The sequence below is a fragment of the Uranotaenia lowii genome, chromosome 3 (genome assembly GCF_029784155.1).
Source record: "Uranotaenia lowii strain MFRU-FL chromosome 3, ASM2978415v1, whole genome shotgun sequence".
Classification (NCBI taxonomy): Eukaryota; Metazoa; Arthropoda; class Insecta; order Diptera; family Culicidae; genus Uranotaenia; species Uranotaenia lowii.
In genome coordinates this window covers 162,695,200-162,719,894 of record NC_073693.1, presented here as the reverse complement: position 1 = coordinate 162,719,894, position 24,695 = coordinate 162,695,200, and the positions used below count along the sequence as shown (strand labels likewise).

The 24,695-nt window shown below is 37.8% G+C and overlaps 1 protein-coding gene and 1 non-coding gene across 4 annotated transcripts in view; one reads left to right on the top strand and one right to left on the bottom strand.

The window, feature by feature from the left end:
- The window catches only part of LOC129751298 (uncharacterized protein DDB_G0283357), a 361,153-nt gene that overhangs the window by 53,126 nt on the left and 283,332 nt on the right, over positions 1–24,695 (bottom strand). For all 3 annotated transcript variants that reach the window (XM_055746721.1, XM_055746723.1, XM_055746724.1), the window contains one exon: positions 18,909–20,403. In XM_055746721.1, coding sequence (XP_055602696.1) covers positions 18,909–20,403 — 1,495 coding nt within the window. The remainder of the gene's footprint in view (positions 1–18,908; positions 20,404–24,695) is intronic.
- LOC129758838 (U6 spliceosomal RNA) lies at positions 331–436 on the top strand. Its single transcript, XR_008740083.1, has one exon. It is a non-coding gene; the product is annotated as a U6 spliceosomal RNA (small nuclear RNA).

Here is a 24,695-nt window from a genome sequence, read left to right as displayed (position 1 = left end):
CATCGGCATATTTTGAAACAAAAGGATAGTTATCAAAAAATGTACGAGATTTTATGAATAACCTGAAGATTAGCTAACCATTTTCAATCGATAGTGAAAAATCTTTCTCAATTATTCCAATTTTTTGCAGCAAGTATCAGTCAAGTTTGTCGGTTAAAGTACTTTGTTTTTGGGTCTTGGGTTTAACAATTGCAAATTGAATTTTTAAGGTATTATATAAGTTTAAAATATTTGGCAATGCTACTACCTGAAAATTTAAAAATACCATATGGATAAGGTTTCATATGTAGTACACTCTAATGAGTAGAGTTTTTAAATCTCCATTTTCAATTTTTCTCAGGCTACCAAGAATTCCTGGAAATTGGAACGAAACAGAAAAGATTAGCATGGGTCCTGCGCAAGGATGACACGCAAAATGGAGCCCCATGCCATTCCTCGAAACGGCCCAAACTTGGCTGGAGGATAATATGGCATTCTGGACGATAAATTTTTGTCACCGAGTAGTCCGGACCCCCTCGACTATGCGATATGAGTGTAATTTTAGGGGGAAGTCTTCTATGGACGAACAGTAGGGATTTCTAGACGCTTGATAATCTAAATAATATTTTGACATCATGGAAAAAGAGCTTATGGAAACCTCTGAAGGTGTTTAATTTTTAGCAACCCTATCTTTGAAGATAAACAATCCATAGTTCTCAAAAGTTTTTGCATAGCGTTTCGAAGATGATCACCCAAAGTTTTGACTCTAATTTTGACTTTTTTTTGGATTGTCAAAGGTGAGTTGCACTGGAATGTCATCGTTGGTATATAATCTTTGTTGTTTAAACAAAGACTAAAAAATACTGAAATAGAGAATATTCAAAACTTTGTGTTTGTTCTACGACTGGCAACGATCTTTTCGTCTATGACCGGGAAAGAAAGCGAACGTGAACTAATCCAAAAATCTCCGGTTTTTCTTTATTTCAGCTTTCGGTAGAAGCAGTAGAAATAGAAATAAAAACGAAAAAGTATTGGTCTCCCTCCGGAAGCGTTAAAATTTTCACTGAATGTAGTGCTTTCTAATCAAATGACCAATCGAGAACAGCCATTTGATATGGTATACCCGGAAGTACACTGATAATCGTTTACAGAAAATTAAATCTGAAAAAGACATGCTAATTCATCCGGTAAACGGAGGAGCACGTCCTCCGTTGAACATGAGATGCTCCTCACCCAGCATGTTGCAGATTTGGTAAATTGGTGCATGCCACTCACCAAGACGGAGTTCACTAAACTGGCATATGAACTAGTGGTAGAACTGAATATTCCTCATCTTTTGAATACCAAGAAGGGTGCAGTATGTAAAACCATTTTTTTTATAACTTCATTATTCCGCTGTTAAACTTAAAACTGGTCGAGGAAAAGGAGAATCACGCTAGGGAATCCATGCCGAACTTTGTTAATAAACAGAAACCGACATCAGAGGATAGCCTTCAAGTCTTCTAGCAAACGGCCATGAGATCGAATCCCAGTCACAGCATATATAGTATTCTTTCTGTGGTTGGCTGGTTTAAGCATTTGTGAGATGCTAGCCATCATATCCTCGAAAGTTTAACGCTTAGAACTAAGTAAAAGGAATCTCTTCGAGGAAACATCAAGTTTCATTGAGATCCTGTATATGTTTGTGTTAGTTCAAAATACGTGACAGTAACATAGAAAACTGCTGGACAACAAAATTCCAAAAAAGATTTGCCTGGTTGGCTAAACAACTAAAATTATTGGCTTTATAAGGCGCTCAGTTTGCAAAGATTGGTCCCATAAGACTTGTGCAGGCATTTCAAAGATTCCTCCTACATTTGTGTACTCTTGATGTAACAAGTGCTGCCGTTGAAATGGACCAAATTCCAGTTTTTTACCTACGATTTTAAAAAACCCTCCATGTTGCTCATTGATCATCACTTGGAATAAGGAAAATCCAAAGCTACCTCTACCCTACAAGCTCATCGCTGTTTGTGAAGATTCATCCGTATGAATTATGCGATAAAGTTTCATTCAGTGGCAAGGTTAAACAAGAAGGTGGAGCGAGCCGGAGGAAGATTCCAAATTCAAGGATAATTTGGATGCTATTCGTTCTCGTTGGAAACAAAACCCCAGACAATGGCGAAGGAAGGATATGGAATGCTAAACAAAAGACGTAGCTTAAAGCTTAACTTTTGGCATGAAATTACTGTCAACGACGACGCCGACGGTGGCTCCCGGAAAAAGGGTATGTTAATCCACGAAAATTACACAAGCATTAGCATATTTAAATTGTCCTAGTGCTACTTTAGAAGGGTGTTGTTTTATCGCGATGATAAAATCTGTTTGTGATGGATTGAGGAAAGATGAAGCTGGCTATTGAATATTTCATATTTGTTTGACAGATGGTATTCTGAACGAATTTTTCATAGGTAAGTTTTTTTTTATTTTAATGTTGACTAGAATTTTATTAGAAATCCAAAAGAAATGAATCCAAAACCTACTGATAGCGTTTGTTGACCAACATTCGGGATCTCGGTAGTTTACATTTGCTCAAGTTGTGCAGTCGGTACTGCATCTCCGGTGCCAGAACCTTCGCCTTTACTCCGGCCTTGATTGTCTTTCGGTCCTTGGGGAGAACGATTGTTTCGTCGTACTTGTTGACGTCCTGTCCTTCGGCACATTCAGCGCACTGCTGCGTTGTTACGACATTCTCGATTGGAATCACCTCGACGGAAGCACGAGCCATCGGCCGGTTGAGTCTGGTGTCTTCCTCGTAATCCGTAGAGTTGAACACTTGAGCCAAAATGGTGTTCAATCGAATTTCCAAACCAGATAGGAAATTTTTGACGTTAAGTGTTGTTACCGTATGATTATTTCCGAGCATTTTAGAGATTGCGCTTCGATCGTAGCCGATGATGTTTAAGATTTCGTTAATTTCCTCATATCGTTCGAGAAGGTCAGTTTTACCATCTTGAAATTCGGCTTTGAGAGTTTTTGACTTCTCGGTTTCAATGAGCAATTGTTCGTGAATGTTGGTGAAATTTCGTTCCTGTTGAGCTTCTTTGCGTAACCGTTGCTCCTTCAGTTCATCGACCGATTTGTATAGTTCCATCAGCGTACAATTGAGTTTCTCGTACTGGAAATTTAATTCGTTCAAGTAACTGAAATGAGCGAAAAACGTGTCTTCCTGTTTTTGATACTTCTCTATGACAGATTTGATGTCCTCAACTCCGTAAAAACGTTGAGTTTTCTTGATAATCTTTTCGTACAGATCAAGTTTTTTTGCATAGGTTTGTTTGAAAACATTTCGCCGTTGGACTTCTCTGGGATCAAGATCACACATGTCTCGATGAAAGCCTTTAATCCTCAAAAACTTGTGATTGGTTCGATCGTTGCTGATTTGCCTCTGCAATTCCATCATTTCCTGTCTTTGAGCTTTGAACTCGCGAGCCGCGTGACCTTTAAGAGAATCAATTTTGTGGCACAATTCTTCGCCTTGACTGAACGTCAAGAGAACAGTCTCTATCATATCGATCAAGAACTTCTTATCGTAGCTCAGCTGATCAATCATTCTTCGCCAGTGTTGGTGGAACAGCTTCCTTGCTACCAACATATCTTTGATGACGTATTTCATTTTCTTATTTTTCACCAGAGCTGTAGCCTCTCGCTTTTTCATGTGATACAAACGATCTTCCAACGTAGCCAAACTCCTGCGGGCTTTAGCAACTCGATTTGCATAGAAGAAATCCGACTGCGATACTTTACCTAACTCTTTACGCTCTTTCTCCAGTCGTTTCATCTGCGTTTCCAAGTGTCTGATCTGAGTTTTAATTTCCGCAATCTGTAAATCCAATTCATCTTGTTTACCCACGTGAGATTCCACGAGTTTCAGCTGTTGACCGTATCTTCGCACATGGCAGGGAGCATAGGCCACACCCAACTGAACCTGGTACTCATTCTTTTCCTTCTCGAGATATTTGAGCTTCTTTTCCAGACAGCTCATAATGTGGACATCTTTGGAAGCTGCAGGTGCATCTGCCACATTCAGGTATTGGCGCTGAAGTCGGGTGATCTCTCGCTCGAAGGTTCGATCCCATTTTAGCCGCTCCTCCGGCGTTATATCTTCGTCCACTTCTGGAGCTATCAGAAGTGCCTCCTGGGACATGGTGAGATCTTGTTTGAAGTTTACGAAATTTTGAAAATAGTAAACAAATTTCCACTGCCTTTGGCTTGAATTCCGTGGCAAGCTATGTGATTTTTAATAAACGTCTAACAAGAATATTAACAAATCTATATTTTTTTTAAATCGGACTTAAATTTGTCAATAGAACTTCGGATTTCAAAAATATTTTGAAAATAAGGTAATAATAAAAATGGTCAATTTTGACAGTTATGACTTTTTTTTTATAATTTTGATACTTTTTATATGTTTGATGATTTTGATTTTTTAAATGTTATTAAATTGTTTGCAGTTGGTTCGCAATTGCAATTTTCAATAGTTTGGTCATTAAGAGTTTTTGTAAAATATTATGAATTTTTTTTCGAAAATTGGGATCGAAGCAATCGACTGGTTTGTCAAGACGAATTAAATTTTGCTTTCGAAGAAATTTTTTAAAGTTGCCCCGAAAAATGGAAATTTTTCGAAGTTTTGTTGAAGTTGGTAGCTGCAACAGGGAATGCAGTCGGATTTGGAAGTGGTGTGGCCGAGTTGTTTCTGAAGCTCTAAACCAGGATCATTTTCATTGAATGCTGTGGACCGCTACGCTAGGTGAAACAAAACTTCCGGATATCCTGAAAATCACCGATAAAAATTCGGGTCTCTGCAAAATGGTTAAAGCTAAGTACCTTACTTATTTTGAATTATTTCATACATTTAAGACAGTGAACAATTTATAAATTTGAAAGGGAAAAAACATCTGTGAATTTAGAATAAACTCTCAGAAAATATTTACACAATTCTGTTTTGAAAATGTAGCCTAGCGTAAGAATTGCATTTAGCAGTTCGACTCCCGTATAAATTCATTCTCAATTCAAAGATGTGTTCAATTGATATCTTGTGGAATACATCAGGTTGCATTTTTTTTTAATTTTTAAATTTTTAAGAAGTACATGATTGTAATAACTGAAGATCTGAGGCGTTAAAAATTTCGATAGCTCTAGTCCTATTTTTATTTTGTGTTCAGTAAATACAGTGGAGAAAAAATAGTCACAAGATGCAGTCGGTATTGAATCTGCTAATATCTAGAGTTTTTGAACGATCTTAAAAATATCCTAAACATGTGTGTCAAGCTCAACAATGAAAAATACGTCTTATCAACTGCTTTTAACTATATGTAGACTATTTAGCTAGATGGACTTAATTATTCCAAAACTGCTTATTTGCATGTTGTATTAGAATAAATTACTAATTTTTCGAAAATTTGATTTACAACTTGTGTATTGCGAAATGAGTAGTAGGCCAATGCAATCTTTGTATGGAATTTTCGAATTCTTAAATTTTTACGATAATTTGGATCAAATCGTTTAAAAATGAGAAGTTTTGATTCATGCCTTGGGAAAGTAATTTCTGGTGCAATACCGCTAAAAGTGTTATTTGTTTTTATACTAACTAAAAAAGGATGATGCTATGCCCTCCGGACAAACTCCTGAGTAGTCCAGATAATGGTGATGGTAGCCGAGCCTGAGACTCGAGGATGGCGGTTTCTATAACACTCAAAGCTAAGTGGACTATTTACTTTAGATATATATTTTATATTTCGCTAAATTTTATTACAATTCACAAATGTCTTCTATAGAGTTCATAACCTCAACGTTCGGTAGCGCAGCTTGAAATATTTTCATAAAAAAATTTCAGCTCATCAAATTCCGTAAAAGCTTGCGTGGTTTGACATGTTCTTCAATGTGCTCACTTGAAAAATCTCATTTGAAAAAGATAAAAAAAGATAAAAAAAAATTCCCTGTGTCAGCATTTTGCTTCTACTGAGCTAATTTAGACGATTGACTAGGTACAGAAGAGTCGTGAATTGTCGTAACGTGCTTAAAAAAACAAGTACATAGTAAGAGTATTGAGTATTCCATTGTCAAAAAAATCTAATTAAAATTATTATCGATTGGTACAAAACCTTTCAAAACATATTCACTGTGGAAGAATTCATTCTAAAATAATTGTTTTCATTTTGCTTTTTGTTGGCTAGGGCCATCCAAAATATTAAATAATCTGTTATTTATTAACTTAACTTAAATGATTTTTTTTTGTTTTGAAGAGATTTAATGTAAAAGTTGAAACTGAAATAAGAGATGCCTGGTTTAAAATTTAAAAAAATAAAAATTTAAAGTTGGAAATCTAGACTGAACTGTAAAATTGAGAGTTAATATACGAATCACAAATACAGAAAGTCAATAGGAAAGCTATTCTAGGTGATCGCACTAGTCAAAAGTGCCTCCTGATCATATCCTTTCACCCATACTCCCAAAAAGAAGTTTTTTGCTAGGATGCAGAGGTGACCTCGGTCCTAAAGCACAATATTATTCTTTCATCCCTTTCTCTCTTTTCCAAACTATCTTTTGACTACTAGGACGTGGCCGGCGCCGTTATTGATGTTCAAAGAGAGAGCATCAGTTTTGTGCATTGAGAATGAGCTGCTATTCCCAAGCACCATTCTTTTGACCTTTGAGCAAAACTGATGGCCTCGGTCAATCACGGAGTAGCAACCATTGGCGATGTAGAATTAGTTCTACTGAGCCACACCAGCGATCATGGAGCTCGAAATGTAGTAGTCGTATATTAATATTTAATTGAGTAAAAAGTTTAAGATTTTAACATTCACAGCTAAGAAATTGTATGAAAAATTTCGGACTCAATGATTTAAGGTGGATGTGAGTAGTCAAACAAGCTTAGCTAAGCTAATATTATGAATTTTTTTCGAAAAATTTCAGAGATAAAATTTTTTCTTAATATTTCAAATTTAAATATTGTCACACAATCGCTTAGGATCAGTGAAAAATCAGTTAAAAAAATAGACAAAGGGATTTTGGATTCTTTTGACAGATCGAAAAATTTGAAAACATCAATAGCAATTTCTGTGGGTCAAGGCTGCTGCTACGAAAAATTGGTTTCTGATTCGGCCTGCAGTAGAAAGATGGATTGACACAGTGAGCGCAGATTTTTGAAGCTGCTGCTATGAAAAAACTGTTTTTGATTCGGACTCCGGTACAAAGACGGATTGGCACAGGGAGCACAGATTTTAAAGGGTGCTGCTACGAATAAAATTGTTTCTTATTTGATCCCTGGAAAAGTACAGATTGATTTAGAATGCGCAAATTTTAAGGCTGCTGTTGATTGTTTGTTTTGAGTTGGTCATCCGGAGGATAAATACGGAATTGCCTTACGAAGCGTAGATTTTTGAGGTTGCTGCTGCTGATTGTGTGTGTTGATTTGGCATTCCGTTGGAAAAAGGCAAAATGGCTGGTAAAGTGCAGGCAAATATAATAATAGTAGGAATATTCCCCACTCCCCAGAAACTTGAAGGACACATGAAACGCGCCTCCATTTGAGGAAAGTTCTTACGAACATGAATAAATGCTGTCGAAAAGACCTAAGTTGCCTTAGACTGAATTTCGATAGCTTCTGGCGAAAACTGTTAAGCTCATTATCACCAAAACTTTGTGTCCCGATCTGACAATTATACTAAATACAACACAAGTATATCCACAATTTTTTTCATAATATCTTTCATGATAAGTAAGTTGACTTCGTTAATAAATTTACACTGAAAATATGATTTTGATTTATCGATTCAACATGTTTTGGAGTTTTCAAGAAATCAGATGTGCTTAAATGAAATGTATTAAAAATAGCTAATTCTACCCGAAGAATTTTTTCCTTTACCAATTTATTCATTTTTGGAGAAATTGCTGATTTCTATTTACCAAACGTGCTCCAGATAATAATAATAATAATGATGATGTGGTCATCAATAAATCTCAAATCATATTGTAAATTAGATTTTAAGATCAATTTACTTAGTAAATTGTTGCCTTCTTATGATTTGTTTTATGAAATATTCAGTATTGTCCAAAAAGTGAAATTTCCATCAATGATTGATCCGATTCAACTGACATTAGAATCTCAAATTGTAGATTTATTAGCATACTCCGTCAATTTAGGACCTTTTTTTCCATTCGGCAGAAAACAACACAAATTGAAAACCATAGCAACATACTTTGCTACACGAATAAAGTTGGAGTAGGCTGAAATTCCTATGTTCAAAATAAAACATAAACAATATTTTCTGCGTGGTCATAGAAATGCAAGTTCAAACACGAACTTTTGTAGTTTAGACGCGAACCCACGGTTGATGGAAAGAATGTTCAGAGCGTTCAGAGTTTCCTCAGTACCTCAATGCTTGAAATTTCCTTCTAGTAAGAACTTTCTCCATGAGGTGGTGCTGATTTACATGCCCTTGCTAAAGTGTATGAAACATGCTGAGAGTTACCAGTGTTGATTATAATATGTTTGGTGCAGGATTATAAGGCTGCTGCTGCTGCTGCTGCTGATTGTTTGTTTTGGTTTGGCTTTCCGATGAAAAAAAAGGAATTGGTTAAAGAAGTGCAGATTTTTCAGGCTTCTGCCGCTGATTGTTTGTCATGATTTGGCCTTCCGGTGGATAGAGACGGAATGGCTTTAGAAGTGCAGGTTTTTAGGACTGTTGCGGCTGATTGTTAGCTTTGATTTGGCAATTCGGTGGAAAAAGACGGAATTGGCTTAGGAAATGCCTATAGGCTTCTGCTGCTGAATGTTTGTTATGGTTTTGCTTTCCGGTGGAAAAAGACGGAATGGCTTTGGAAGCGCGGATTCTTTTAAGACTGTTCCTGTTGATTGCTAGCTTTGATTTGGCCTTCCGTAGGAAAAAAAGACGGAATTAGCTCAGGAAGTCCTTCAGGAAACATAAAATTAGCCTTGGTTTGAAAAAAGAGTGGTTCCTAGCATATATCATAGATGGCGCACGTGTTGCCCAAAAATGTGAGTCGAAAAACTCCTTCATCTCAAAAACCACTTGACAAACCTTTGCACATGTAAACATTACATAAATCATAATTAATCAGTAGGCTCGCTGAAAATGTCATCAATTTCCATCAGTGTAATTAGAAGCTATTTACAAATCAAAGTTTTGAATTTTTTCGAATAAATTCACTCCTTATACATCAATTTTTATTCTCTACCTTGAGAAGTGTATAATCCAGAGTTTGCCGAGTCTAATTTTGGTGGGTTCTTCCAGGATTAAAGAACAGTTCGCTGCCCTCCAGCTAAAATCACAAAAATAATCAATGAACATGAATAGGTCTCAGTTTTTCTTTTTTTTTTCACCTTCTCTGGGTTAGTCGAATAATCATCCAAAGCGAAAGAAAAACCAAAATCACGATGAACTCAACAAAAGTAATCCTCACTTTTCGATAACATCGGAATAACAGCAAGGGGCCATGAAAGTGATGGAAACCTAGAGCAAAAACATGCAGACTTGACACTTTGTTGTGTCTTATTCGAGAATCTCATAAATTCCTAGTTGCATCTGCGTATAGCCATAAGGTATCCCAAACAAGTTTAAAAAATACCCACCCTTATTATTTTAGGAACAAAAATGGCATATATTTGTTCCATTTGTCTGTGATGAGCCTTCTGGGAAGAAGGGGGAGAATCGGCACACCTCAGCATTCGAATTTTGGTGTGAATAAACCCGCAACGTTTAGCGCCTTTCAGCGGGATTTTTTTGCTTTGGCATTCCAGCCACGCAGACGGGAAAACCGGCGGGATCTATGTCGGCAAACGGACCATCATCAGGTATAACCAAATTGCCCCTCCCAGTAGTAGAAAAGAACAGGGATTCCGAAACTGTAGCTCGGTACGATTGGAGCGCCAATTTATTACCAGTTTTATTGATTTTCCCAGAACGATTTTCCAGAGGATTTGGCTTCCTTTTATAGCAAATGGATTCGCTAATACACTTAGACCTACTGCTGGGCTTGGCCAGGTTCTGTTCCTGGTTCGATGTTGTTTTGTCTTTTGATGGCCCACCGGGCGGTTGTTATTCGTCCGGATTGGATGTTGGCGTTCTATCGTTCGGATTTTCGTTCCACACTTCCGGTCCGGTCCGATGATAGCAGACAACCATCGCTGGTCGACCTGGGTGGGAAATCTGTTTTCTTTGATGATTAGCCGGTTTGGTGAGAACCTGCTATCATGCCGTAATTTGCTGTTGTTTCGATTAGCTCGACCGAAAAGGAGGTGGAAACAAATTGATTGATGATAAGTTTGTCGTTTGGATTGTAGCTCAACTTTGGACAATAGGAAACGGAAACTGAAACCTGGTAAAGCTTCCATCTTCATCTATTTAACTTCTAACACTAGTTTAAGCCAGTCATTGAGTCTTAATACTCATCCTCATTTAATCTTTTGAGTGCATTATAAATTGGTTATAAAAATTTAAAACTTTAGTATCCAGTTATTAAAGTTTTCAATAAATCGTGAATATACTAATATACAGATTTTCTTGCGATTGTTGATTAAAATGTTTCTGAATTCAAAATATTAGACAGAGAGATTGGGGCATAACTTTGAAAGGGTTGTAATATGTTTTATGTTTTAAGGGAACCCAATGAAAAACTTTTAGATTTAGTTTGAGAGTTTTTGGTAAATATGTATTCAAATATTTTAGACAAAACATCCTAGCTTTAACATCCGTATTGGAAAACATGTGGAAAAATTAGTCAGTCTTCCAGTTATCATTAATTCATTTTGCCACAAAAATATTTTATGATAGAATTCTTGAGCTAATGCCCTACAGGGCAAATTTACAAATTTGGTGCACTTTAACTTTGCAAATAAAAATCAAGGCTGTGTCAAAAACCAAACCGGTTTAATTTACGGCATTAATTCAACTCTCACATAATTGTCCATTTTGCTCTGAATACAACAGAAATGCGAAATAAAATGCTACCACTTTGCTACTTGCTTGTTTGAAGAGGTATGTTTAAATGTCACCTCATTTTTTCCTCCAAAAATGAACTCTAAGCTTTATAACAAATTACTTTATAATGAACTACACCTACACCATTTCGTTGATTTGCTTTGAATTTTGCCAGAAAAATTCAAAAATAGAAAGAAAAAATTCACTTTAAAAAACCATTTCCAAAGACACCAAAACTACATGAAACAGGAACGACAGAATTATTTGATTAGGTTTATCATTGATCTGAAGTTTGTTCTACTTGTCCTTGATAATTTTAAATTTTTTTATTAATCTAAAAGATTAAAAAAATATATATTTTTCTATTAGACTTGATTATGAACACATGATTTATGTGCCTGATGACAAATCATAGTCTATAATTCTGAAAACAATCAATATTTCAATGCTCTTCGAAAATGCTTCTAGTTCATCAGAGGGCAGCAATGATATAGGATTTGTCTATATATCGTGTGATCAACATCTATGTGCTAAGTGTTAGTGAATCTTATTTTTTAGCTTTTTTCCCTCTGATTTAAGCTTTTTTTTTGCCTTAACAGCATTGTAGATAAAAGCTTCAATCTGAGAAAAAAAAAGCTTAAATCTGATAAAAACTGAAATCTGAGAAAAAAGCTGAAATCTGAGAGATATGCTCCACACGGGCTGAAGAGAACTGCATCCTCGTGGAAGGATACGATTGGGATACACTGTTGACTGTGATTAAAACAAAAAAAAAATGTATTTATTCACTATTCCTGCACTACTTTAGTTTCCTATAGAAAACGGTTAATTGTTAAGGAGCAAATTTGCACACGTTGCCTTTTTCATTTACACTCTCCCAAATTTATCAACAAAAGAACATTATGTGTTTTTTTAAGAATAGATTCAATTACAATTATTATTGCTTCAAAAGGGATTCATGTGAAACAAAAAAACTGATTTTAGATTATTAAAACTGTTAAGTACGAAGCCGAAAAAAAAGAAATAATATAAACTATTCTTAAATAGTAATTTTCAGCCTCAACCCATTGTGCCGTATCAGCTTTTGCTCTGAATATCCGCAAAGTTAAAGATACCCGAAATATCAGAAGAGTACAAATCAGTTTTCGATACGCTTGATCATTTCTTGATCAAATCGGGTTATCAAAAAAAGATGTTTGTATAGATCCTAAATACCCAAATCTCAAAAGATATTTTCAAAACCGATTCCGGAAAAGCGATGAAAAATTTAAGTAATGAAAAGAGGATTTTGTTTTGTAGTGGCCCACTACACTCCACCCACACCAAAAAATTCGGTTGAGCCTACTAGTAATGGACGCTAATGTTCTCAACACGTCTAGCAGTTTTTTTAAACGAACACAAACACATACAGGATCTCAATGAAACTTGATGTTTCCTCTAATATCGTATTCGTTTTCACCACCCGAAAGTGTTGCACCACCCAAGCAACCAAAAGTCTCGTTAAAAAGGTCGAACAACTTAGGTTCTTATTGGAGCTTTGAAGTTCCATTACAGATTTGAACGACCTTCTATTCAGCCCACAAGTAAACGTTTAATCAGCAAAAAAAATTCTCCTCTCCTCTCTTACTTTGGTCAACACCAGACCCATTTGGTGCTGCTTGTTTCTCGGCATCCTTCTTTCTTCCTCCAATCACCTCTCTCAATTGATCTTACCGAATTGCATTGTTTTTAACTTTGTTTGACACATGCCAGCACGCACGCCAGTTCTGCTACACAATTATTTGATTCGCTTACTCAAGCAATCAAACAACCTAATGGAAAAATTAGTCCTGGTACCAGATTTGAACCCGATCCTCCGAGATGATAGCCAAACACGCTGCCATGACGTCACGCCTAGATGTTGCCTAACCAGCAGTTAAAATTCGAATTGGTTATAAGCTTCCTAGAATACCCGCAAGGGCAGCCAGCAGCCAGCAGCAAAGACGCATGTTGATTATGACTAAGAAACATTACGAAATCAATCATCCGTTAAAATAATATCGGTAATAAAAAAGGGAATTCTATGTTTATAACTGTTAAGCTAAAAATTATACAAATTCTTGAGTTTATCTTGATATTTAATGAATGAATTGCTTCAACTGACTTTCAATGTGTGATAAATTCGTGGTAAGTAAATACAGTTGGACGAAATATTATAGTGTCAAAATATTTACTATCTGTATCTGTATCTGTACTATTCTGTATTGAAGTTTCAATATAAATTATACATTTCAACAATTTCCAAGCTCCAAAAAATGATTTATTTATTATATGCCCTTTTGTGATGTTCGTTCACATTTCATATTCATGAAATGGCGGACATGTCTCAAAAAAGGCTATTTGAGGATTTTTTTTGGAACTTCGAGTCCATAGGCTATTTGAGACCCAATTTGTAACTTTTATTCTGAATAATGCGATTGACATGTCACAAAAAAAGCTATTTGAGGAACTTTTCGGAACTTCAAGTGCATAGAAGGCTTTTTGAGAAACCTTTTATAACTTTCATGATCACATTCGAGAAAATTCGGTACCAAATCCCTTTGGAACCTTTGTTCAGCGAAATTCTAACTTTGGAGGCACGAGTTTAAGTAGATATGAGACTTTTGGTTGCTAGGGGATCCACACTGAAAACGAGCATGAATTGGGTTTTGCCCTCACCTTTGTTGATGTGCGTGAAATCGGCAGTGTCAACAGAAAATATCAAGCTGTCAAAAATCCATTACAGCTGGTATTTGTTTGCGTTTGATTTCGAAAATTGAAATCAAATTTACTTCAGTTGATCATTGTCTAGTTAATAATATGAAAATTTTAGCATGAAGATTTCAGATTTATTTTATTAGAGAGGCTTGCTTGGTAGATTCGCGTCTGCCTCCGATGATAACTGCAATACCGGCTGATTCAGGGCGGTCTATGTTTGCTGCTGCTGGACTGTAGTTACCCCAGCTTGATGGTTCCGATATTTTGTTTTGAGTGTAACGTTTATTCCTCGCAAATCTTATCTTCTTTTTCGAGTATTTCCGTTTCAGATTACGAAAAAAAAAATCTTGGAAGTCAAAACGGCAAACTCGGATCGCGGAAGTCGGGGAAAAGATTTTTGACAACAGACCGAAACGAACGAAATTTAAGCCCCCAATGCGGATACAGTCTCGAACTACCTTTTTTGAAGGGCAATGGGTTGGAATCCGGAACTTGGCGAAACCGAGCGTCTTCACCCTTAAGCACAGTTCTTTCACGATTTTCACGCACTCGGGGGCTTCAACGCTCGAAGCTGGCTTGTAGCAGAGTCTTCGAAGCAGCTTAACGCTTGTTGCTGCGCGAGACCAACTTATGGGACTCGCCCGAGCAAGAGAACTCTTGCGGGTTTGGGCGATTTCGCCAGATCTTTGGGTTGGACTTTTTGCACTCGGATTTGCTGCTTTTCTTCGGCATCGCCTGGAACCGATTGCAGCAAGCAGGGCTCATTTCTTCTTGGAAGCGTCCGATCCGCACCCTCCATTTTTGCTTAAAGATGAAAACGGGTGACTCTTGGAAGCTTTACGGCTGTCTTTATTTGCTTGAGGGCCGAGATTCGTTTGTTTGCTTTGGAACGTGCTCTCCAGGTAAAATTATTCGCCTCTGCTGGAAACGGCACCAGTATTGAATCCGGAACATGTTTCCGTAAATAAAGGAAAAAAAACAATGTGAAAATAGCTAGAACGCAATTTTTGCGGTATAGAAATAATCCAAACCAGCTGATATTTGTTTACATTAGGAAGCACGTCCTGCCAGGTGTTTTTTCCAACGTCGCGTTTTCTCGTTTGTATTTTCGCGAATATAAATTTTGGTGAATTTCCAATCCAAATAATTGAAATAGATGCTTTTCATTTCTAAATTTGGTGTTCTGTTGTGCTTGGCGAATCGTGCGTGAAGAAAATCAATAGTTGGTTATAGAAAAATGAATTCTATTTCCGGTCGTCGTGATTTTCATACTTGGAATCAAATAAGTTAAGTTTCGGTTGGAGGGATTTAATGATCTTCTGATTGTGCATCAATCGATGAGTGTATTTCGGTTAAAATTTTTGTTCTCGTAAAATGCTCATGTTGTTTTCTCCGAGTAGAAGAACGGAAAAAAACAAACAGGAGGTGTGAGCAACATTCATTTTCGGCTCATTTTTCCTTTTTTGAGTACTTGACAGAGCCTAAGGTAAACGCGAACAATCAATTGGCGGTTGATGTTAGGCGGTGAAACTGAAGGAATAGTGATGTTGAGAACATGTGAATGCAACCAATTTGAAGATGACCGGAACCAGGAAAAATAGGGAGATAGTACCAGCAGAAACCTTTGGAGTGAGATGGTGAGATCGTTTCTTTTTAAAATTACTCCTTTAACCCTTATTCGTCCTAGGTTTTTCCCAATTACCAATCAATCAATAGTGTTAAATTTTAGTAAAATATCATATGAAGCGTTTGGTAGGGAACTCCACGCTTCATTCCTCCCTTGTTCCTGAATCTTTTGCGGTTTTCATCACATGGTTGGCCTGGCCGTAGTAGAATCTGCAATGCATAAAAATATGTAACAGATAATACGCTGAAAAGAAAAATGAAAGATGCAAGTCTTCCATTTTCCAGGATGCCTACATGTTTTGGCCATGTTGATGTAAGAAGAAGAAGAAGAAGAAGACATTAGGAAGCACGTCCTGCCAAAATTAATGATAGTATTGTTGAGAGCGCAAGCAACATCGAATATTTTCAGAGTGTTCCACCGTGCACTTTATGGTGCACTACCAGTGGACTACTCATCGTGAAAACGGTGCACTACCAAATGAAAACGAATTCTCTATAAGAGGTTCCTTTTTCTTACAATTTTTGGAGGATCTGCTACCGAGCATGCTTCGAAAATTAATAAAATCTCAGTTATTTGTGAAACAATTTTAACAAGAATTATAAAGAACTGTAGCCTTGAGTCTATCTGAAATGTTTCCAAATTAAGGAAATAATGATTGAAGCGTGGCATGCATTACAACCAGAAAAGTACTGAAAGTCATGATCCTTAGCCCCTGTAGCTATGCAATTTAAGAAAAAACGGTCAAAAATTTATCCTCAACGATGAAGTTTTTTGCTTAGCAAAAGCCGTTCATCACACTTAACTTATGCGCATTTAACAGCGAAAATTGAGTGTTCCGGTCGGGGCGGTCGAACATTTTGACGCCTCATTAACAGTGGTGAATATCATCCTTTAAAATGTCAGCCCATTTTTTAGCCTAATAACTTTTTTATGTTAACTTTAATCGAAATGCAGTTTCCGGATGAAATATTTTTCATTATTTTTTTTTTTTATTTACATAGTATTCCGTCTTACGACATAACTAGACGAACATAATTCCTAAAATTCACTCGGTTCATAGCAACCGTTCTCCAATTTCTCGGGCACCCCACGTTCGCCAGATCACGCTCCACTTGGTCTAACCACCTCGCTCGTTGCGCCCCCGCTCGTCTTGTTCCTACCGGATTCGTAGCGAACACCTGTTTTGCAGGACAGTCGTCCGGCATTCTCGCAACATGTCCCGCCCAGCGTATCCGCCCAGCCTTCACCACCTTCTGGATACTGGGTTCGCCGTAGAGGCGCGCGAGCTCGTGGTTCATCCTTCGCCTCCACACTCCGTTCTCCTGTACGCCGCCAAAGATGGTTCTTAACACTCGTCGCTCGAATACTCCGAGTGTACGCAGGTCCTCCTCGAGCAATATCCATGTCTCGTGCCCGTAGAGAACAACCGGTCTTATGAGCGTCATATACAGGTTACACTTCGTGCGAGGGCTAAGTCTTCTCGACCGCAGTTGCTTGTGGAGTCCATAGTAGGCACGACTTCCGCTGATAATTCGCCTCCGGATCTCACGGCTGGTGTCATTGTCTGCGGCACCAGTGAGCCGAGATAGACAAAGTCTTCGACTATCTCCAGCTCGTCGCCGTCGATCGTGACCTTGTTATTACTGGACAAGCGGGTTCGGTCGGTCTCGGATCCGCAGGCCAGCATGTACTTCGTCTTGGACGTATTAATCATCAACCCAATCCTTCCTGCTTCGCGTTTCAGTTTGCGGTAGATCTCCTCCACCGCCGCAGATGATCTGCCGACTATATCAATGTCATCGGCAAAGCAGATAAGTTGACTGGATCTGTTGAAAATCGTGCCCCGCATTTCGCCCACCGCTCGTCGAATAACACCTTCTAGCGTCACGTTGAACATCATGCAGGATAGACCATCACCTTGTCGAAGCCCCCTGTGCGATTCGAATGAACTCGACAATTCACCCGAAATCCGCACACAGCACTGCGTTCCATCCATCGTCGCCTTGATCAGTCTGATCAGCTTCCCGGAAAAGCCGTTCTCGTCCATGATTTTCCATAGCTCGTTACGGTCGATCGTGTCGTATGCGGCTTTGAAGTCGATGAATAGATGATGCGTAGGGACTTGGTGTTCACGGCATTTTTGGAGGATTTGCTGCAATGTGAATATCTGGTCCGTCGTAGACCGTCCCTCCATGAAGCCGGCCTGATGACTTCCCACGAATCTGTTTGCTTGTGGCGTTAGGCGGCGGAGTAGGATTCGGGACAACACTTTGTAGGCGGCATTGAGGACAGTGATCGCTCGGTAGTTCTCACAGTCCAATTTGTCGCCCTTCTAAAGCCTTAATATTTTTCATAATTAAGGCTTTAAGAAAACCCGTTTTTGAAAGAAATATACCTAAGGGGATCAGAGTTATTAATGAAAAAACTGGTTTTTATCTTCCTCTCGAACAAAATGTCTCTAAATCCCATACAAACTTCAGGCTCGTTGAGCGACCCCTTTCCGTGGTCTGATCTGACTCAAATTTGGCATAGAACTTTGTACTAGACCTGGTATCAATATTAGCCTGCAGCGCATAACTTTCTCCAAAGTCGGGTCATTTGGGACACTCTACAGCACACAAACGCCCTGTTCCAGCAGTCATTCTGCCGGTCAACATGAAAAAAAGTAAAAAAAAAACAGATTGTGTTTAAAAATTTGAACATTCACAAAACAAATGGCTCCACATCTGGTTCGGGCTTGGTATGACGATGAAAAAATGACTGATGGAATGAATGTGTTCATAATTTTTTCACAATGCCGCTTCTTCTATTTTTCATAAGTACTTCGTATGAAAATTGAAAGAATTTCATAAAAAATTATTTTGGACACAAAAAGCTGTTCATGAGACCTCTCTTATGAAATTTATAATAAGATTTCCTCTGAGTGTAGATATTTTAGTCTTGAACGTAACGTGATTTCATTGTTTTGCATCGAACTTACTTGTTGTTATTTTAAATCTACGTTGTTTCGTGATTTGTAAAAATTTAAAAATGTGAAATACGACCTTACCGCCCTCGGAGCCCTTTAAACGCACACCAAACGTTCCCAAGGGGGTGGAGGGACCACTTTGAAAACCACTGATTTACAGCATTCTCGATATTTTCTCAAACTGATAACAAGTAGTAGAAATTTCCTTCAGAATGTTTCTTCAAATCCGGTTGAATTTGCGCAGCTACTGACAAATCAAAAGCATCAATAGACGCATTTTGTAGTAAGATCTGCAACGAAAGGCCGATTATTCGCCTTCGCTCAATGGAAGCTCGAGTAAGGTCATTTGTTTTTATTTTGCATCAATTTACTCTTGAAAAGTTTTAAACGTATTCTTGTAATACATTGTTGTCTCCACAATTCTCCCTGTCAATTAGGTACATTATAATAACAAGACCGTAATATGCTGGAAATTAGTTAAGTTAAATCAAACTTTGATTGCCATTTTAACCAACCCCAGATTAGAATAAACAAAACAGTTCGAAATTCTATTCGCTCAACAGACCAATTTATTCCTAGCAACAGTTAGAGAACTCGCGTTATAGGTACTCACCCGGTGATGTTCCGTCGGTCGAATATCCCGTTGAATAAGCACTTTCCGGTGAGGACAGAGTGTTGTGATGGCCGTTGGCCCCTCCAGCTCCATTTGGACCACTTTGGGTCTGGGTCGTCGGAGCCAGATGGTGGGAAGTATGCGAGTGGCCATGGTGATGATGAAGGTGCTGCTGCTGCTGCTGTTGCGTACCGAATTTCGGCTGCTGATGGGGCTGTTGTAGGGTGGCAGATGGTGCACCAGCGTTATTGTTATGGCCATTGCTGTTGTTGTTGTTCACGTGATTTAGTTTGCTGGAGCCATTATTTGAATTTGTTGCATCGGACGAACTTCGACTGCCGCCAGTCAATTTGTGGAATTTGTTTGCAAAGCTCGATAATGCCGAAGTGGGTTGCTGTTGGTTCGAACTTCCGCTTTTGGTGCAGGACCCATGGCCGTGGCCGGTGTTGATGGGACAAATTTCGTAACCATTGTTATTATTGTTATTGTTGTTTTGGTGCCGTTTACCTTTGGCCTCTTTTATCGAGCTGGCACCTTCTCCGAGTGCCGGACTCAACTGACCGGGCTGCGGGGGAAGTTTTTGGTTCACACCAAACATCAAATTGTTATTGATACTGTTGTGCCGTTCGTAATAAGCGACACTTTCAAATTGCTGTGAAATCTGTTGTTTGCCAGCGCCACCGGTTTGCAGTTTACCGTACTTACTTTCGCAAATAGCACGCTGCTGTGCCTCATAGCCATTACCATTCATGTAGCCACCTCCCATAATGTTGTTATTATTGACCAGGTTGTTGTTCGAATTTATCGACGACGATGAGCTGGAGCTGATTTTTATGTGCTGTCCGTTCTGCCGGATGCGCCCTTCCTGCTCAAAATGCCTCAAATCTTCCAGCAGTTCATTACTGGAACTGGTGGCAGTGGAATAGTGGAGCGAATTATTGGCCATCACGCCGTTATCGTGACCCGGAACTCCACCGGCTCCTCCCGAAGAAGACGACTTCCGGTAGCAATCTTCCTTCAAACTGTACATCCTTTCGCCTGAATAGCTGCAATCAACACTTTTCGAATAGTTGGCACCGTTCAATGAGGACGAATCCAAAGTGTCAAACTCGTGCCTGGAAATGCTCCGTGGAGACGAAATCCCATACAGATGCTGCTGCTGCTGGTGCTGCTGTTGATGCTGATGATACTGTTGCTGGTGATGATCTGCAGGAGCAATCACACGACCGTTGCCGTAATGGTTTCCCGATTTGTGTGGATGCGGAACTCCAGCAGCTGTCGACGACGAGGACGTTGGCAAAGTACCATTGCCGTAAATAGGCACCGAACCTACAGATGACGGTCCAGAGTTAGTTGCCGCGAAGTGATGCAACGAGGGCGGAGGACTGCGGATGCAATGGTTCTGCAGCTGGTAGTGTCGATAGTCGTCGGATTTCGGAGAAAGTGGAGGCGCATGATCCTGGCTAGGTGATTGCCAGCCCCGTCGGCTGGCGGTCTGTAGAGAGGAAAGAGAAAAAAACAGAAACGGCTTATTTAGCAATGTGATAAATTGCTTGTTAGTTTGTGAAAATAAACATTGAAGTGCATTGACTGCTGGAACGTCGTTCAGAATATTTATTTTAGGTATTGAGAGGTAGGAATGCTTTACAAGTATGAGCTTTGGGGATTTTTTTGGGGGTTAAAGTAGGGTTGCCATCCATCCGCGGGACATGTCCCGCTTTTTTGTAAAATGTCCCGCCGTCCCGCTTTTCACTCGAAATGTCCCGCTTTTTTTCATGTAATGCCGTTTTCGTTTTCTCCATTGACGCGTGGCAAAACTTTTTCTGAATAAACAAAGAGAATCGTCACTGTTATTTTTCTACAAAATTTTAGATCTGACAATACATGATGAAATAAAAAACTTAAAAAAAAAACATTCAGATTTTTACATATGCAGTTTTTTAATTTAAATGGTGACTTTTGAAAAATGTCCTAAATTTTTTAAAATGATCAGAAAAATTGGTATAATGATGTCTTCAGTAACAAAATAGAAACACATCGACGGTTAAAAGTTTCGAATTGGCGCATGAGTCTGGTAGTTTAAGCTTAATTGATTTGAGCATAGTTGATTGCAAAAAAACCTTGTTGTATGTTTAAATTCAAGTTACAATTGAATTTTGTTATTTGACTCCTGAAATGCTTCAATATATTTCATATCAAGACAATATTGAATTTACTGTAGAAGTTTTTATTTGCAGTTAACATGATTTTTCATCAACAAATATTTTCGACTCAACACAATAATAAAAATCCAGTGGAAGATTTTCTTAAAAAGAAAAGAAAAATACCAAAATAAACTCAAATTATTCTTTTGTATTTGAGGTCCTAGGAGCCAAAGAGAATAAGTGCATAAAAGCTTATTTAAAAAAAAACACGCTTTTAAATGGTTGTGTTTGGCCATTTATCATATATTTTACGAAAATTTTTATTTTTCTTTCAAATGTAAAAGTATGTTTAGAAAATTCTAGAAATACGAAAAAATCACCAAATATAATTTGAAATATGAAGAATCATTTGGCTTCATTAACTCAAAATTGACCTTTTTGTCACTTATACCCCTTTGGCTCTGAGGGCTTCATTTGTGTTCTCAGCTGATTTGTGTATTTCAACCGACTTTGATGAAAAACTTGTTGTTATTGTTGTTGTTGTATTTTAATTTGGTTGGCTTGAGTGTCAAACTCATATCGCCAGAGTCAGATGAAAAACTTGACATTTGGTCACAGTTTGGGCACATTTGGGACAGTTGGTCCGGACGTTTCGAGCTACTTTTGGCGTTTCACTTCTCTTCAGCGGACCTTAAATTAAATTTATTTTTCTATAATAGTTTATTTATATGATTTTAATCGCCGTAATTTTTATGATTATAATTTTAATGGCATGTTCTGCTGAACGAAAAACTAGAGAGAATTTTATTTTAAAGAAATTTGAAAGAAAGGTGGATAAAAAAACTGCCATTTCAGTCTTGATAAAAAATATAACATAAAATATGGCATTTTCAAGGGGCGATAACATGATTCTTTATCAGCAAATGCGATTCATTAGAAAAAACTAATATCTTGTAGATGATTTTTGTTTTGTAAAACTTGTAAAATACACAAAAATACTACTTCTACTTAACAAAACATAAGTTTATAAATTTTCTTGATACTATCATTCAGGCTCTTACATATATGCAACTCATTCGAGATGTTCAGCTGAATTATGTATACAAACTGGTTTGGGTTAAATAAATTTGATTAAGAAATTGAACTAACAAAACAAAATTTTAAATAAGCTTTATCTTGCAATTCGAGTTCCTCAACGAAATAGTTATCTTAATATTATTATTTTGATTATGAAACTCATTTTATTGCTGAATCTAAACATAAATTGGATCTGAATTCTGACCTCAATACAATATATGAACTGTGGATCTAAATCTCAATACGATTTTAAAAATGTACAAAACACAATTTTTAATTTAAATTCCAGATCAGAATTTCAAATATGTGCCTAGAAACAAATTTTGTTTCAGTGCCCTCAATCATGAATCTTTAATGTAAATTCTGCTGTTTTGGGTTTCAATCTGAATTAATTATTCGAATTATTTATTTTTAATACCACTTGCCAGTCTGAAATTAAACATGAATTTCAAATGAAGAATCCGATTCTGAGTTTTCAATCACGGATCACCATCTTTTAAGCTTTGTTATGTTTAAACTCTGCATAAGAATTAAGTTTGAGAACTTCGAATATGGATACAAAAAAGAAAACTAGGATAGTTCAAATCTGTTTTCATATTTAGAATATTATTTAAGAAAATGCTGTCGTTTCGAAAATCATGAATAAATTTTGAATAAAATTCGAAACCCAATTTTAAAGACGATTTCAAAACAGCTTTTCATATCTATTTTATAATGATGATTCGAACCGAAAATCAGGAATCCTTAACTGGAAAAAGAATCTTATATAAAACTAGCAGACCCGGTAAACTTCGTCTTACCATGTTCAACTTGGCGTCCATTTTCTATTTTTCCTTGTTTTCTTTACATTTCCCTTCTTTCCCTTTACTCGAATCGTCCCACTCAATTCTATCGAAATTAAACCAAAGAATTGAAACTCAACGGGTCTTTTAAAATCAAATTTTTGTAACTTGTTCAATGAATAACAGTATGTTGATAATATGTACACTGTAAATTTTTGCCTCGATTTCCAGCAAAAAAAAATGCTGGAAACGTTCAGCAATCCAAATTTTTGCTGGAAACCAGCAATCGATTCTCTTATTGCTGAATTTTTTAGCATTCGGTTGTGTTTTTGTCATTTTTGCTGGAAAATCAGCAATCGGGTTTCAAATTGCTGGACTTTCCAGCAGTTGGTCTAGTTTGCTGGAAAATCAGCAATCGAGTTGTTGGAGTCTGTTTGTTTTCGTACGCTGAAGCAAGGTGAGACTCTTTTTCACGAATTTTGTTTATGTTAATACTATTTTATTATTTTCCTCTATATTCTAGCAACCAGACATCAAGTCAAGGGTGAGTTTGTATTGGAAAATGGATTTATTGGATTCATGAAAGGTTTTAATCAAATCTCTATTTCAGGCGGCGGAAGATTATCACATTGGCACAAAGCTGCCACTCCGGAGGCGGTGTTGATATAATGACAAAACATATGTCTCTGCTAATTTATTTAATTCATAATAAAAAAATGGAAGAAAATAAATGTTGTTTATTACTTATCGTGTGCACAGCCAGTTTCAATACTTAAATTGTTTATTGTTTATTGTTTAAAACATCAACGGATCACATGTTGATCCTAATGATTACTAACTAACAAATTAAAATTAATATCAACATAAGACTACACAATACTTCATACACTTAAAATTTTTCTTCGGAATACGTTCCTTGAGACGTCGAAGTCGAAATGTTCGGAAAACCGATTAAAAGTTTTTAGAATGCCGATGAAAGCGCTGTTAGCCCCGTAATTGTTCAGGCGAATCGGAACGTAGAGCTGCAGGTTCTGGTTTCGTAATCCTCGTGGTCGTACGCTGAGAGGTATGGCCTCCAACAGTTCGGGGCAGTCGATTCTAGATGTTAGAAGGTCCGCTACAACTAGAGCACGTGTAGCATTTCGGCGTGCTTGAAGCGTATCTAAGCCTATGAGACGGCAGCGGCTTTCATAGCTTGGTAAACGAAACGGATCCTGCCAGTTTAAGTGTCGTAGAGCGTACCGCAAGAAACGCCGCTGGATAGCCTCGATTCTTTCAGCTCCGTTCTGGTAGAAAGAGCACCAAACAGCTGAAGCGTACTCGAGAATAGAACGAACTATGCAACAATAAAGACTTTTCAGGCAGTATACGTCTTTGAAATCTTTGGCCATACGAAACAAGAATCCAAGGCTTCGAGAAGCTTTGTCGACAACATAGTTCGTATGAATCTTGAACTCCAGCCTTCGGTCGAGAATAACGCCCAGATCGTTGATATGGTCCACCCGGATGATGGTTTGGTCTCCGAGGATGTACTCTGCATGAAGAGGATGCCGCTTACGGGTAAACGATATTACCGAGCATTTACTGCGGTTCAAGGGCAAGCAGTTGATATCGCACCAGTGAGCAAAAGCGGTGAATTGCTGTTGGAGGAAGTTGATGTCGTCTTGGCCGTTTATAGTGTGAAAAAGTTTCAGGTCATCGGCATAAGCGAGCTTTGTACCACCGAGGAGCGAGAGTACATCATTAAAATAGATCACGAAAATGATCGGTCCCAAATGACTTCC